The 14,558-nt window shown below is 45.5% G+C and overlaps 1 protein-coding gene across 1 annotated transcript in view; it reads left to right on the top strand.

Annotated features, from left to right (window-relative positions):
* The window catches only part of ARL15 (ADP ribosylation factor like GTPase 15), a 440,798-nt gene extending 426,601 nt beyond the window's left edge, over positions 1-14,197 (top strand). The window contains exon 6 of the mRNA XM_038765618.1: positions 11,478-14,197. Coding sequence (XP_038621546.1) covers positions 11,478-11,630 — 153 coding nt within the window. The 3' untranslated portion in view covers positions 11,631-14,197. The remainder of the gene's footprint in view (positions 1-11,477) is intronic.
* Positions 14,198-14,558: the final 361 nt, after the last annotated feature.

Genomic DNA, 14,558 nt, shown 5'->3' with positions numbered 1-14,558 from the left:
GTGATCCCCATGTGGGACATACTGTCCACACCAATTAGCTTGAATCTACCCCGGCACTTAGTACAGTACCCAGCACATAGTAAGCGCTTAACAGATACCAGAAGAAAAATGGAAAAAAAAACCCCTTTCTGGTTGATCCAAGTTTTATGGGCAGTAAAGGAGGGAATCTGTAGATGAGAAATAATGTGGAAAGATATGGCATACTCTTGCCGATCAGTTCAGAAACTGTCCAAATGATGATTCTTCTACCTTTCCACTAATAAGCTATCTCTAGACTGCAAGTATTGCATAAAGTACTACCACCATCCTTATTTGTTTCAGACCCGTTTTTCAGGGCACCCGTTTATCTCCAGGTTGGAGATTGGATGAGATGGAATCAATCCATGATATTTATTGCACACTCACTGTGTGCAGAACACTGTACTAAGCGCTTGGAAGAGTGAAATATAAGGGAGGTGGCAGACACGTTCCCTGCCCGTAGCGAGCTTACAGTGTGGAAGAGGGTTATTTGGGCTATGTTGGGAATATCGATTGTATTTCTCAAGCACTTGCTAGGTGCTAAGGATTCTGCTTCCTAAGATTCTGCAAATTCCAATTTATCATAATGGTCAATTTATTTAGGATTTTTGGAGAACCCAGGCCTTAAGAGTTTTAAAATAATAGGGGATGGCCCTCGTTCAGACCCTACCCAATCAGTGGGTTATCCTGCATTTTCTTTTTACATTTATATTTTGAGATTCCCCGCAAGGAGCCGACCCGAGTGAAACATCACTGCCGCGAAACAATAGTGTCAGTTTTGGCAATTTCAGCGTTGTGAAGCCATATTGCCGTTGTGGGTGAGGTAATACCGAAAGCAATTCCCGCGACGGTCCCGACTGTGAGGAAACTTCCCCTGAATTAAACGGATCACGAGTGAATGAAGCCCTGTCAATCCAGTATCATTATTGGGTGGTATTTTTGTTCCTTGCTTTCACATGGAGTGACACTGAATATCCCTCTGAGGCTTTCAGAAATCTGCAATGCGGGGTGTGGGGAGACAGCTGTTACCTCTCCCTAGACCCACCTTCCTTCAGACTGGCCGGCCAACAATGAATTCTAAAGGACCGTCCCATTGGCGTGGCGGGCTCTCCTTCCTCCGGTCCATTTCTGGACGTCCAGCGTGGATGGAGCCCCTGCTGATTCGGGCGAAGTCGCAGTGAGAGCAGCCCTGGCCACTTGAAAGGAACTGCCATGCGAAAGGAATGTGGGGGGCTCGCGACAAGGCAACGTGGACCCCTGGGAAATCATGAGCTTTTCCCACGCGCTCTTTTCCACAATGACCATACTTTCAGGAGCTCTGAGAGGTACGGGGAGGAACTAGTGCCCCGAAAGAGGCCAAAAAGAAGACGAAGGAAGAGACAGAGAGAGAAAAAAAAAAAGTAATAAAGATTCATACGGGCTAAGAAATTACAACCCAAATTCTTCAATATTTCTAGCGGGCATCCCTTCTTGAGAAGTGAACTTTTAGGTTTTTGGATTGGCTCTTTATTTTTTAACGAAAAATAATAATCAAGATAGATAGCGATGGTATTTGTTCAGCATTTACTCTGTGCCAGATGCTGTACTAAGTGCTGGGGTGGATACAAGCAAATCGGGTTGGACACAGTCCCTGTCCCACGTGGCGCTCACGGCCTCGATCCCCATTTGACAGATGAGGTGACTGAGGCCCAGAGAAATGAAGTGACTTGCCTAAGGTCACACAGCAGACAAGTGGCTAGTAGATAATTGCTATTGATTGAAACTTGATTGAAACGCTTATCATGTGAGGCCTGTGTGAGACGGGGACTTTGTCCAACCTGATTCACTTATAAGGGTGTTTGACACTTAGTAAGTGCTTAATAAAACAATAATAATAAAAATAGTAATAAGCCCTGGTGAACAAACATATTCTCCCATGCATGTCATTCATTCTGCCATTCATTCATTCATTCAGTCACATTTATCGAGAGCTTACTATGTGCAGAGCACTGTTCTAAGAGCTTGGGAGAGTATGGGCCAGTTGTATTTTGGTTGAAGCAGCATGGGCTAGTGAGTGGGTAGAGCATGGGTCTGGGAATAAGAAGGAGCTGGGTTCTCATTCTGGCTCCGCCACTTGTCTGCTGTTTGACCTTGGGCAAGTCACTTTACTTCTCCGTGCCACAGTTCCCCCGTCTGTAAAATGGGGATTGAGACTGTGAGCCCCACAGGGGACAGGGACTCCATTTGCCTGTATCCACCACAGCGTTTAGTGCAGTGCCTGGCACATAGTAAGCACTTAATAGGATCATTATTATTATGACAATGTAACAATAAACAGTCACATTCCCTGAATACGAGCTTACAGTCTAGAGGTGGAGACAGATATTAATGTAAATTAATAAATGACAGATATGGACATAAGTGCTGTGGATGCTGGGAAGAGGGAAGAGCAATGGGACCACGTCAGGGCAACGCAGAAGGGAGAGGGAGAAGAACAAAGGAAGGCTTAGTCAGTCAGGGAAGGCCTCTTGGAGGAGATGGGCCTTCAATAGGCTTCGAAGGGGGAGAGAGTCATTGTCAGATTCGAGGAGGGAGAGAGGGCGAGAGGGAGAGGGAGAGAGTCGGCGGCGAGATAGACGAGATCGAGCTACAGTGAGAAGGTACAACCCGGGACTCCCTTGCTTTTAGGTACATAGACATCTTTAAAAGCTGTTCTCCCCGAGATTGCTCCCATGTGGGATTGTAAAGTGCAGAAAGGAAGCAGCAAAATGAAAATGAAATTAACTTCCTTCTCTCAGTACTCCATGTTGGGCTGGATCGGTGGCAGGGCTATACACAGTTGGCTATGAGACCAAATAAACTCATTATTGGTCTTCGTGTTTATAGCGTTTGCAAGAGAAGCAGCGTAGCTTAGTGGAAGGAGCGCGGGTTTTGGAGTCAGAGGTCATGGGTTCTATTCCTGACTCCGCCAGTTGTCGGCTGGCTGACTTTGGGCAAGTTACTTCACTTCTCTGTGCCTCAGTTCCTTCATCTGTAAAAAGGAGATTAAGATTGTGAGCTCCACGTGGGACAACCTGATTAGCTTGTATCTACCCCAGCTCTTTGAACAGTGCTTGGCACATAGTAAGTGCTTAACAAATGCCATTATTATTATTATTATTATTATTATTATTATTGTTATCAAGTGTTGACTGATAAGAGAAAGAATGAGGAAACTGAATTTGGTGGGGGGGGCATCTTTTCAGTTGTAGGTGAGAGAGGATTATTATTCATTCCCCTTGGAGAAGCGAAAGAGAAACCTACTAGCAAATGAGTGCTTTGACTGTGCTGTGCCAACAGCTGGGAATCAGAAGGACCTGGGTTCTAATGCCAGGTCTTGTCTGCTGTGTGAATTTGGGTAAGTCACTTCACTTCTCTGGGCCTCAGCTACCTCATCTGAAAAAATGGGGATTAAAATTGGGAACCCCATGTGGAACATGGGGACTTTGTCCAACCTGATTACCTTCTATCTACCCCAGCGCTTAGAACAGTCCCTGGCACATAGTGAGCACTTACCACCATAAGAAAAAAATCAGCTGTTGTGTGGCGTATTGGGTAGAGCACGGGGCTGGAGTCAGAAGGAGCTGGTTCTAGGATAGGCTCCGCCATGTCTATTTGTTTATTGTTGTATTATACTTTCCCAAGCACTTAGAACAATGCTCTGCACACAGTAAGCACTCAATAAATGTGACTAAATGAATGAATGTCTGTGGTGTGACTATTAAGCGCTTAGGACAGTGCTCTGCACACAGTAAGCGCTCAATAAATACGATTGAATGAAATCATTTAACTTCTCTGGGCCTCAGTTACCTCATCTGTAAAATGAGGATTAAGAGTGTGAACCCCCATGTTCACTGCTTAACTTGTATTTACCCCCACACTTATAACAGTATATATAGCCCTACTGAGAGCTCACCTCCTCCAAGAGGCCTACCCAGACTGAGCCCCCTTTTTCCTCTCCTCCTCCCCATCCCCCCCAACCCTACCTCCTTCCCCTCCCCACGGCACTTGTATATATATTTGTACAGGTTTATTACTCTATTTTACTTGTACATATTTACTATTCTATTTAAATGTGCATATAGCTTTAATTCTATTTGTTCTGACGACTTTGACACCTGTCTACTTGTTTGGTTTTGTTGTCGCTCTCCCCATTCTAGCCTGTGAGCCCGTTTTTGGGTAGGGACCATCTTTATATGTTGCCAACTTGTAATTACCAAGAGCTTAGTAATAATAATGATGGCATTTATTAAGTGCTTACTATGTGCGAAACACTGTTCTAAGTGCTGGGGAGGTTACAAGGTGATCAGGTTGTCCCACGGGGGGGCGCTCACAGTCTTAATCCCCATTTTACAGATGCGGTAACTGAGGCCCAGAGAAGTGAAGTGACGCCCAAAGTCACACAGCTGACAATTGTCGGAGCTGGGATTTGAACCATGACCTCTGACTCCAAAGCCCTTGCGCTTCCCACTGAGCCACACTGCTTCTCAAATCTTAGTACTGTGCTCTGCACACAGTAAGCGCTCAATAGAGAAGCAGTGTGGCTCAGTGGGAAGAGCACGGGATTTGGAGTCAGAGGTCATGTGTTCAAATCCCGGCTCTGCCAATCATCAGCTGTGTAACTTTGGGCAAGTCACTTAACTTCTCTGGGCCTCAGTTCCCTCATCTGTAAAATGAGGATTAAGACTGTGAGCTCCCCGTGGGACAACCTGATCACCTTGTAACCTCCCCAGCGCTTAGAACAGTGCTTTGCACATAGTAAGCGCTTAATAAAATGCCATCATCATTATTATTATTATTATTAAATACGATTGAATGAATGAATGAACAGTGCTTGGCAAATAGTAAGCACTTACCAAGTACTATTATTATTATTATAATTATCTTTAGTTGCCCTGAACTGGGGCCAATCAACACACAGCTCATTAGATAGGACTTTACAGTAAACGACCAGGTGTAAAATCCAGGAATGCAAAAATGCAAATCATAATGCTGCTGCAGGTTACTGAAGGAGAGCTGTTTCGATAGAACTGAAAGACAAGACCGTGCTTTTCTCTGGTTGGAAGACTAAGACCCTGTGCAAAGCCTTCCTCGCTCTTGGTATCCCCTGACTGGCCAGAGAGCCATGGCTACTGCATTCATTCATTCATTCAATCGTATTTATTGAGTGCTTACTGTGTGCAGAGCACTGTACTAAGCGCTTGGGAAGTACAAGCTGGCAACATATAGAGACGGTCCCTTCCCAACAACGGGCTCCAGACAGCTGGACTGTGATGTAATTCCCAGAGTTCTGTCTCCAGAAGCCGTTGCCTAATTAACCATCTTCCTCCTCCCTGAGCAACCATCAGGAGTTTGAAGAGAGGGCTAAGTTTTCCTAAAAAGAGATTTCTAGCAGATTGGGCTAATGCTCTCAAAGCCCTTTGCAGGACCAACAGCATTTGGCAAACGAGATGGCTTTCGCCATTAGAATGCGTTGTGGATTGGGTAATGCAATATTATGTCCATCTCCCCCTCTAGACAGTTTGGTTCTCGTGGGCGGGGAACGTGTCTACCAACTCTGTTGTATTGTACCCTCCCAACTGCTCAGTATAGTGTTCTGCATACAATAAGTGCTCAATATATATAATATATACCACTGATTAATGTGTATCTTTGTGAAATAGGAGGGAGTTTGTGATACTGAGAAGCAGTTACATCTGCCCCTAGAGTATACTTTTTTGAAAGCCTCTGTATTCAGGAAAAATAATAATAATAAAAATTGTGGTATTTGTTAAGCGCCTACTATGTGCCAGCCACTGTACTAACTGCTGGGGTAGATAGATACAAGATAATCGGATTGGACACAGTCCCTGTCCCACACGGGGCTCACAGTCTCAATCCCCATTTTACAGATAAGGTCACTGAGGCCTAGAGAAATGAAGTGACTTGCCTATGGTCAAGCAGCAGACAAGTGGCAGAGCTGAGATTAGAACCCAGGACCTTCAGACTCGCAGGCCCATACTCTGTCCACTAGGCCACGGCTACTTCAAGGCCTTAAATGTGATGATAAAAGGGCTGATCTGGACTAGTTTGGTATTTTGAGGCTGTCGAAGCCCAGTTTGTTATCTTCAAGTAGGTTTGAATTTTGAATAGTCTCCGCCATCGCAATTTTTCTGCTCTAGACTATGCGTTCATTGTGGGCAGGGAGTGTGTCAGTTTATTGTTATACTATACTCTCCTAAGCGTTTATGGCTGGACACAGTATGCACTCAATAAGATTGAATGAATGAATACCTACCACTTATGGACCATTACTAGGTGTTGAGTAGTTGGAAAGTCATGAAATCTCCAGTTACTTGGCCATATTCGTGAGCTTCACACCACCGTTTTTTTATTTAGGCTAACTTTTTTTAATTATTCCACTTTGAATTCCACCTCCTAACATCCCAGAACAGCAATTACTGAAACATAATCCTCAACCATTTTTAATTCATAATAATAATAATAATGACAATAATATATTCAGTGCTCACTGTGTGCCAAACACTGTTCCGTGTGCTGGGATAGATAGAAGCTAATCAGGTTGGACGTAGTCTCTGTCCCACATTGGGCTCACAGTCTTAATCCCCATCTTACAGATGAGGTAACTGGGGCACAGAGAAGTGAAACAACTTACCTAAGGTCACACAGCAGACAAGTGGTGGAGCCGGGATTAGAACCAAGGTCCTTCTGACTCCCAGGTGCGGTCTTAATCCACTAGGCCACATTGCTTCTCATGCCTCTATTTCCTTCATATGCAAAATGAGGATAATAATCCATTACTTTTCCTACCTCACACGGATCGGGTGGACGTAAAGGAGAGAATCGATTGGAAAGCGATTCCGGCAACCAAAAGTGCTGGGCAAATTCGAGTTGTTTTTTATAGAACGCAAGTCACAGGCTAAATCTAGGTTTAACACTTTCCAGAGAATGGACTTTCCAGCTTCATTTCCTTGAAAATCCTTTGCCAGTGACTGCAAGCCTCATCTCTGTGTTAGGGCAATCAACTAACGAGCCTAGAGAAGCAGCAATGTGTAGTGGTTAGAGCCCGGGCCTGGGAGTTGGAGGTTGTGGGTTCTAATCCTGCCTCCGCCACTTGTCATCTGTGTGATTTTGGGCAAGTCAGTTAACTTCTCTGGGCCTCAGTGACCTCATCTGTAAAATGGGGATTAAGACTGTGAGCCCCACGTGGGACAACTTGATGACTTTGTACCCCTGCACCCCAGTGCTTAGAACTGTGCTTGGCACATAGTAAGCGCTTAACAAATACTATTATTATTATTATTATTCTATTTATTTTATTTTGTTAGTATGTTTGGTTTTGTTCTCTGTCTCTCCCTTTTAGACTGTGAGCCCACTGTTGGGTAGGGACTGTCTCTATATGTTGCCAATTTGTACTTCCCAAGCGCTTAGTACAGTGCTCTGCACACAGTAAGCGCTCAATAAATACGATTGATGACGATGATTATTATTATTATTAATGCCAGCTCCATCACTTGTGTGCTGGGTGACCTTGAGCAAGTCACTTCATTCATTCATTCAGTCATATTTATTGAGCGCTTACTGTGTGCAGAGCACTGTACTAAGTGCTTGGGAAGTACAAGTTGGAAACATATAGAGACGGTCCCTAACCAACAACGGGCTTACATCCTCAGTTCCCTCATTTGTAAAATGGGGATCAAGACTACAAGCCCCACTTGGGACAGCGACTGTATTCAACTCAAATTTGCTTGTATCCACCCCAGCGTTTAGTGCAGTGCTTGGCATACAGTAAGAGTTTAACAAATACCATCATCGTCATTATTGCAGGCCAATTGTTCACCGGCCCTGAGGGTCGGGGGCTCTTTCCAGGGGCCGATTTGCTGCTTCTCCTCAGACAGTCACTCCTAGGCTTCGGAGCATTTCTAAACTTGCAGCTTCTCCAAGAGGCCTTCCCTAATTAAGCCCTCTTTTCCCAGGCTCTCTCTCCCTTCTGCCTCATCTGTGCAGTTAAATCAGTGACCTTTGGATGCTTCATTAAGTGGTATTTCACTCATTCGAACGTATTTATTGAGCTCATATTGCGTTCAGAGCACTGTACTAAACGCTTAGGAGAGCACAGTATAACAATAAGCAGGCACATTCCCTGCCCAAGATGAGCTTACAGTCTAGAGGAAGTGAGTGCAGAGTCCTTCGAGGAGGAAGGACACTGGAGAAGCAGCGTGGCTCAGTGGAAAGAGCACAGGCTTTGGAGTCAGAGGTCATGGGTTCAAATCCCGGCTCCGCCAATTGTTGGCTGTGTGACTTTGGGCAAGTCACTTAACTTCTCTGTGCCTCAGTTGCCTCATCTGTAAAAATGCGGATTAAGACTGTGAGCCCCCCGTGGACAACCTGATCACCGTGTAACCTCCCCAGCACTTAGAACAGTGCGTTGCACATAGTAAATGCTTAATAAATGCTATTATTATTATTATTCACCCCACTCGCAACCTCACAGCATTTATGGGCATATCTTTAAATGATATATTTTAAGTTATCTATTCATATTAACATCTGTCTCCCACTCTAGACTGTCAGGTCATTATGGGCAGGGAACATGTCTACTCATTCTGTCATATTGTCCTCGCCTAAGAGCTTGGAACAGTGCTCTGCACATAGCGCTCAATAAATATGATTGATTGATTGCTAGGTTCCGGCATTTCTGCACAGATTCAACAGCTCCTCGAGGCCATTCCTGATGCCCTTCAAAGCTAGGGGAGGGAAGTGTTTGTTTGCTTTAAGCGTAAACGCTCATGGGAATATGTAGGTTGAGAATTTCCGCTAAGGAGAAATGGTAGGCAAATTGCTCAAGTTTACGCACCGCCCGGGATATTATTGTATCTTGTGACCAGAATGCATCCACTTCCCTCAATTCCCACAAGCCTCGGCCTTTTCATTTAGAAGGCTGATATCCGCTGCCAACATTCCTGTTGGCAGAATTTGTCATAGAAATTTTGGCATATTTGTGGCTCTTTCCTTCTGAATGTGGAAAGCTAATATTTCTTATAAACATGCTCTTCAGAGAAAAGAATGTGCAAATCAAACTTTGTTTAGTCAACATGTTTCTAGTGTGTTAAAAGCAATACATGTAATTAGAGCGATTAACAAGGACTGATACCCTGTTTTGGAATGTCCTGAAGTTTTGACGGGCTTTTATTTTATTCTTTTTTTGATTGAATGTTAACCAAGGAAGACCTTGGAATTTTTCCATGGCTCATGGTTTAGTGAAATATCTTGATCAGTGATGCTTTTGAATAGTGCCTCTTCTGATGTTCTGTGTGTCGTGTTTCTCTCTCTCATACACACACAGACGCACACAATGCTCAAGACCTTGTCTAGGCTGAAATGTTCACCATTCTTCCGAGAAAATATGAATTAGTGAATTCACACCAGTAACCCATTTCTCTTCAAACTTCCACATGCTTAATGTCTAGTGCCTAATGACGGTTCTCTTCAGTTACATCTTTGGCATTTCTGCAAGTAATAATAATAATTATAGTATTTGTTAAGTGCTTACTATGTGCCAGGTGCTGTACTAAGTGCTGGGACGGATACAAGCAAATCAGGTTGGACACAGTCCCTGTCCCACGTGGGGCTCACAGCCTCGATCTCCGTTTTCCAGATGAGGTAACTGAGGCACAGAGAGGTGAACTGACTTGCCCAAGGTCACACCGCAGACACAGAGCGGAGCCGGGATAAGAACGTATGACCTTCAGACTGTCAGGCCTGTGCTCTATCCACTGCATCATGCTGCTTCTCTGAAACTGGCTACCGGTTGATAGCAGCAGTCTGGTATGGCAGATAATGCCAAGACTGTAATGACCCAAATCCATCTGAATGTATTTGGGCATTGGTGATGTGGCAGAGTCTTAATAGAACATGTCAGTCCTCTTTTACTCAATGCCAATAGAGAGAGAAGTTCCCATGCTCTCTGAAGACCCCCCGATCTTCATCCTTCCCCATCTTCCCCTTCTCCCTCACACACACACAAAAATTAGGCACCAGAGTGATTTCTTCTGAGAGTCCAATATAAGACCCCTTCTGTAATCTGGAAGGAATTCCCTTGGACCACAGAAACAGGTGCTGGAAATTTGGAAATGTTTTGTTCAGTTGGAGCTGCGTCCCGGTCTAGCTGTCTGTGATGTTGAACCAACCGACCGTTAGCCGACAGCCAAGGTGATTGCATTTTGATGAGTCGCCCACCTATTCTAATGTGCAGGAGAATCTGATTGACAGGTTTTAGGGATGAGATGAAAAAGCCCGGGGATGTTTCAAAGCTGATGGCCTGCCTTATTGGGGCTGGATCGTGTCTCTTTTTGAAACTTCCTTGGTCTTTGCTCTGGGCCCTGGGCAGTAATGGTGGAAATAGTATTTACTGTGCTCGGACCATGTGCAGAACACTGTGGTTCTCTCCGGGGTGGGAATTATACATGATCCTTGACTGTCAAGGGGGAGAGGAGGCTGGCGAGAGATCCAGGAGGGAAGATAGAACAAGAAAGCCCTAAAACAAGATAAGAATGCCCAAAGTAAAGTGAAAAGCAGTAGAGTACTGTGGCCAGAGGAGCAGAATTTCAGCCCATGTCCAGCAGTCATAACGGGAGCCCTGGGGAGCCCCACCTCAGCCCCCCAAAATCTCTGGAGCCCTCAGGGTTTCACAGAGACTTCTTGCTACGGTTGCTTCAATCCCGACTCTGTGGGATGGTGTGAAGCAGGTTGAGCTTGAGAATATAAACTCGTCATAGCCAGGGAACGCGTCTGCCAATTCTGCTGTGTTGTATTCTCCCAAGCTCTTCATACAGTGCTCTACGCATAGTAAGCGCTCGATAAATCCCAACTATTGATTAGATTGTAAACTCCTTGAGGGCAGGAATCATGTCTCCTGGGTCTATTGTAGTGAACTCTCCCAAGCGCTCAGCAGACTGTAAGCACCTCCCGGGCAGAGATCTTGTCCCCTCCCAAATATTTGGACCAGTACTCTGCCCACTGTGAGTGCTCGTACAGTGCTCTGCACACAGTCAGCGCTCAGTAAATATGATTGAATGAATGAATGAATAAATACCACCAGTTAAGGACCTGTGATTCTTTCTCTGGCTGAATCGGCCCTGCCAAGCTGATCCTGGTGAAATGGTGGCCCAGAGAAATTAAGTGACTTGCCCAAGGTCACACAGCAGATAAGTCTCTGGGCCTCAGTTGCCTGATAGGTAAAATGGGGATCCGCTACCTACTCTCCCTCCTACACAGACTGTAGCAGCCCTGTGTTTGACAGGGACTGTGTCTGACCTGATTGACTCGTCTCCACTCCGGCGCTCAAACAGCGCTTGACCTGTAGTAAGCGCTTCACAGAGACCATAATGATCAATGTATAAACAGCGCATTTATGCTTTTATATTTTTTTAATTTTTCAGATCAAAAAATATTTGGAACTAGAGCCCCTCGCTCGCGGAAAGCGTTGGATCCTCCAGCCGTGCTCCCTGGATGACATGGAGGCGGTAAAGGACAGCTTCAATCAGCTCATCAGCTTGTTGGAAGACAACACCCCCGAACCCGTCAGGATGTGAAAGCCACCGGATGGAGCTGGTCCGGAGACCGTCCTCTCCCCACCCCCGGCGTCCCTCCCCTCATGGCCCAGGAACTTCTGTTCTGACCTTCGGTCCCAAGCCCGGTTAGCCCATCTCCACACGGAGTCTGGAAATCGGGGGGAGAAAAAGCCATCTCGATTAAAGTCGGGAGCACCTAATGTGGGGGAGACTGGTCTCTCTGTCGACCGCTGATTTGGTAGCTCTCTTCTCCTTGGGCCTTATCCTAAAATGGAGGGAATCTTGCCTCCCGAGACCCCTCATGAGACCCCTAAAACAGCCCCCCCCACCACGTCTGATTTTCTGAAAAGCCGCCTATTAGATCCTCCTTGGGCGGGGCGTAGTATTTTACTTCAGATACCAACTGTAGTATGAAACTGCCACCTGTGGCTAATTTTTGAAAAAGTCACCTATTAGAACCTCTCCGGGAGCGGTGGAGAATTTCATTTTGGATCCCCGGTGCTCCCTGGAAGTGACTTGCAGGCGTTTTACAAGCAAGGAGGGTCCGGTAGGGCAAGATTCCCTCTGAACGCCAGGAGTCATCTCCTCCGGTCGATTCCTCCTGGAGTCGAATTCTCCCCCTCCCCGCCCCCCTCAAAAAGGCCGAGACCGTTGATTTTGGGTCTGGAAAGGGTGAAGGGAAATTCAGGCCCAAACCTACCCCATTAAGAGCAGTGTTGACCACGGGTTCATTCTCAAAAGGTGACCCATCCTACCGTCAGCCTGGAGTGGCAACGTAAATAGATATGGTAGGGTTTTGGAAAACTCGCAGATGGGTGGGTGGGGGTGACCTTTTTTTCAGAAAGATGATGGAAAAAAGAGCAGCCAAACTAAATGTATTTTACGCTGGTGGCGACTGAAATTCGAGCACGGACTGTGGTAGATTTTTCACCAAGAGAGGCTCTGTGGCGTTCATTCCTAAAACGCTAACGACTATTAGTGATGTCCGCCAGTGGCTCAACCAGCAGTTAAGGGTCTGTCAGTGTTTCTATTGCAAACCTCTATTTTCAGGGGTCTCAGACATTTGCTTTGAGCTGAATATTAAAATACAGTTGCCCACCTGAAATTTTTGGAAGCCGTTTTTAGAAACTCCTTGTAGCTTGCAATCAAATTGCAGTAGAAAAAGGACCAGGGCTCTGAGCCATGATGCCTTTTGGCTCTTCAAAACCCGAAAACAGATTTATGGGTTTTATTTGGTGTCTGGGGTTTTTTTTGTCGTTGTTGTTGGGGGTTTTTTGTGTTGTTTTTTTTAAAAGATGAGCGTTTCTACATCTTTGGTTCCTGATATAGAGGGCCACCCTTTGGCCACTCATCATTTGTGTTCAATGGCTGAACTTTGATAAAGCCAGTTACCACACCCGAGCGGTGAAGAGTTCCTTATCTGTAGCCTCCTTTGCTCCGTGATACCTCATATCTGCTCCGGGCGTCCCATTTTAGACCTTTAACGTTATCTGAATGTCGTTTTTGTGGTTTAATAGAGTTTTAGTGGGTTTAACTGACTTGTTACCTTGTAAACGTTTAAAATACTTTAGCCTTTTTTTACGGAAGGGAGCGAAAACATTCCCGGCCATTCATATCCGATTTTTTGACTACGGTATTCTGGGATGTCTGTAATACTGGGCGATCCGTGAGCAGCGCACGGTTTCTACGGAGATGACTGATAACCCAGCTCATCGCTCCACCTTTTCTTCGTCTCCATCGTCTGAATGAAATCCGTCCGCTTGCCAGGCAGTGCTTTCTCAGCAAGTTCATTAAATGTGTACTATTGTCTTTTTAAGATACCGTGGTTTAATGGTCCTAAGCCATCTGCTAAACCACTCCCTCTGTGTGTGCGTGTGCGTTTTGATGTGTCTGCCTGTCTCGGGCCTCTTCTCAGACCCACGACTGTCTGCAGCGCCTCAGCCGTCAGAATGAAAACAGTATCAATCAGTGCCCAACAACAGCTGTTTTTGACAAGTTTCCGTCTGACGCCTAATGCTTCGCAACTGTCAAATCGGCTCCCTCTTTGTCTAGCGGCTCCACGCCCGGCCTCTTTGACGCTCCCGTAACGGATCCCATCCTTGTAACTGGAATTTGCCTTGTTTGGGAAATCCGCTTTGGGGGCGTGTGGGTGTGTGTGTGTGTGAGTTTGTGTGCGCGTGCATCCCCGATCCTGTCACTCGCCGTGTGATGGAGCCACAGGTGTCTCAGTCCCCGTTATTCAGGGCGGCCACTGGAACGAAAGTCAGGGAGGAATCGTTACGTCTCGCTTACTCGCCTCTCGCCGTATTTATGGACGTCTCCGAGTTTTGTACCTTATTCGCTAACGTGGTCGCCTTTTTTGTACTGGCAATTAATTTATATTGCGAGTTTGTATCCACTGTAGTTTACAATATCGGTTGCTAGTTAACTGCCATATTACCCAGCCTTTATACTAAAAATACAGCATCTATACTTAGAAGTTGACCAATCCATGTGGCCAGCGGCCAGGCAAGAGGAACTTGTACTGTCTGTGATTTATACGTGATTTCCACTATCTTCAAATGAAAATAAAAGTTGAATAGAATCGATGTGCCAAGGCTGCGACTCTTTTTCAGCCGGAGCATTTGGGAACTCGAAAGTTTCCGTTTACATTCCTGTCGCATATTGACGCAAGCTCTTCCAAAATAGGTTCTGGAGTCTCGAGCCCAAACAAATGATGAATTCACATCTCCTTTGAAGTGACCGGGACCCAGCACCAGAAACAAAACACGTTGGAAGCACATCTCCAGTCGGCTTATCTTTGGAGGTAATTTACTTCCATTCAGGACATTCCTTCCGAAGGGCTGAGCAGAATTATAGTGCTAATGTAAAATGACATCATTTCATTGAGGTATTGTTTTATTATATCATATGTCAAAATAACTTTCGAGGAGTGCCATGGTTTGGGAG

This window comes from Tachyglossus aculeatus, chromosome 23 (genome assembly GCF_015852505.1).
Source record: "Tachyglossus aculeatus isolate mTacAcu1 chromosome 23, mTacAcu1.pri, whole genome shotgun sequence".
Classification (NCBI taxonomy): Eukaryota; Metazoa; Chordata; class Mammalia; order Monotremata; family Tachyglossidae; genus Tachyglossus; species Tachyglossus aculeatus.
This window is presented reverse-complemented; position numbering and strand designations above follow the sequence as displayed.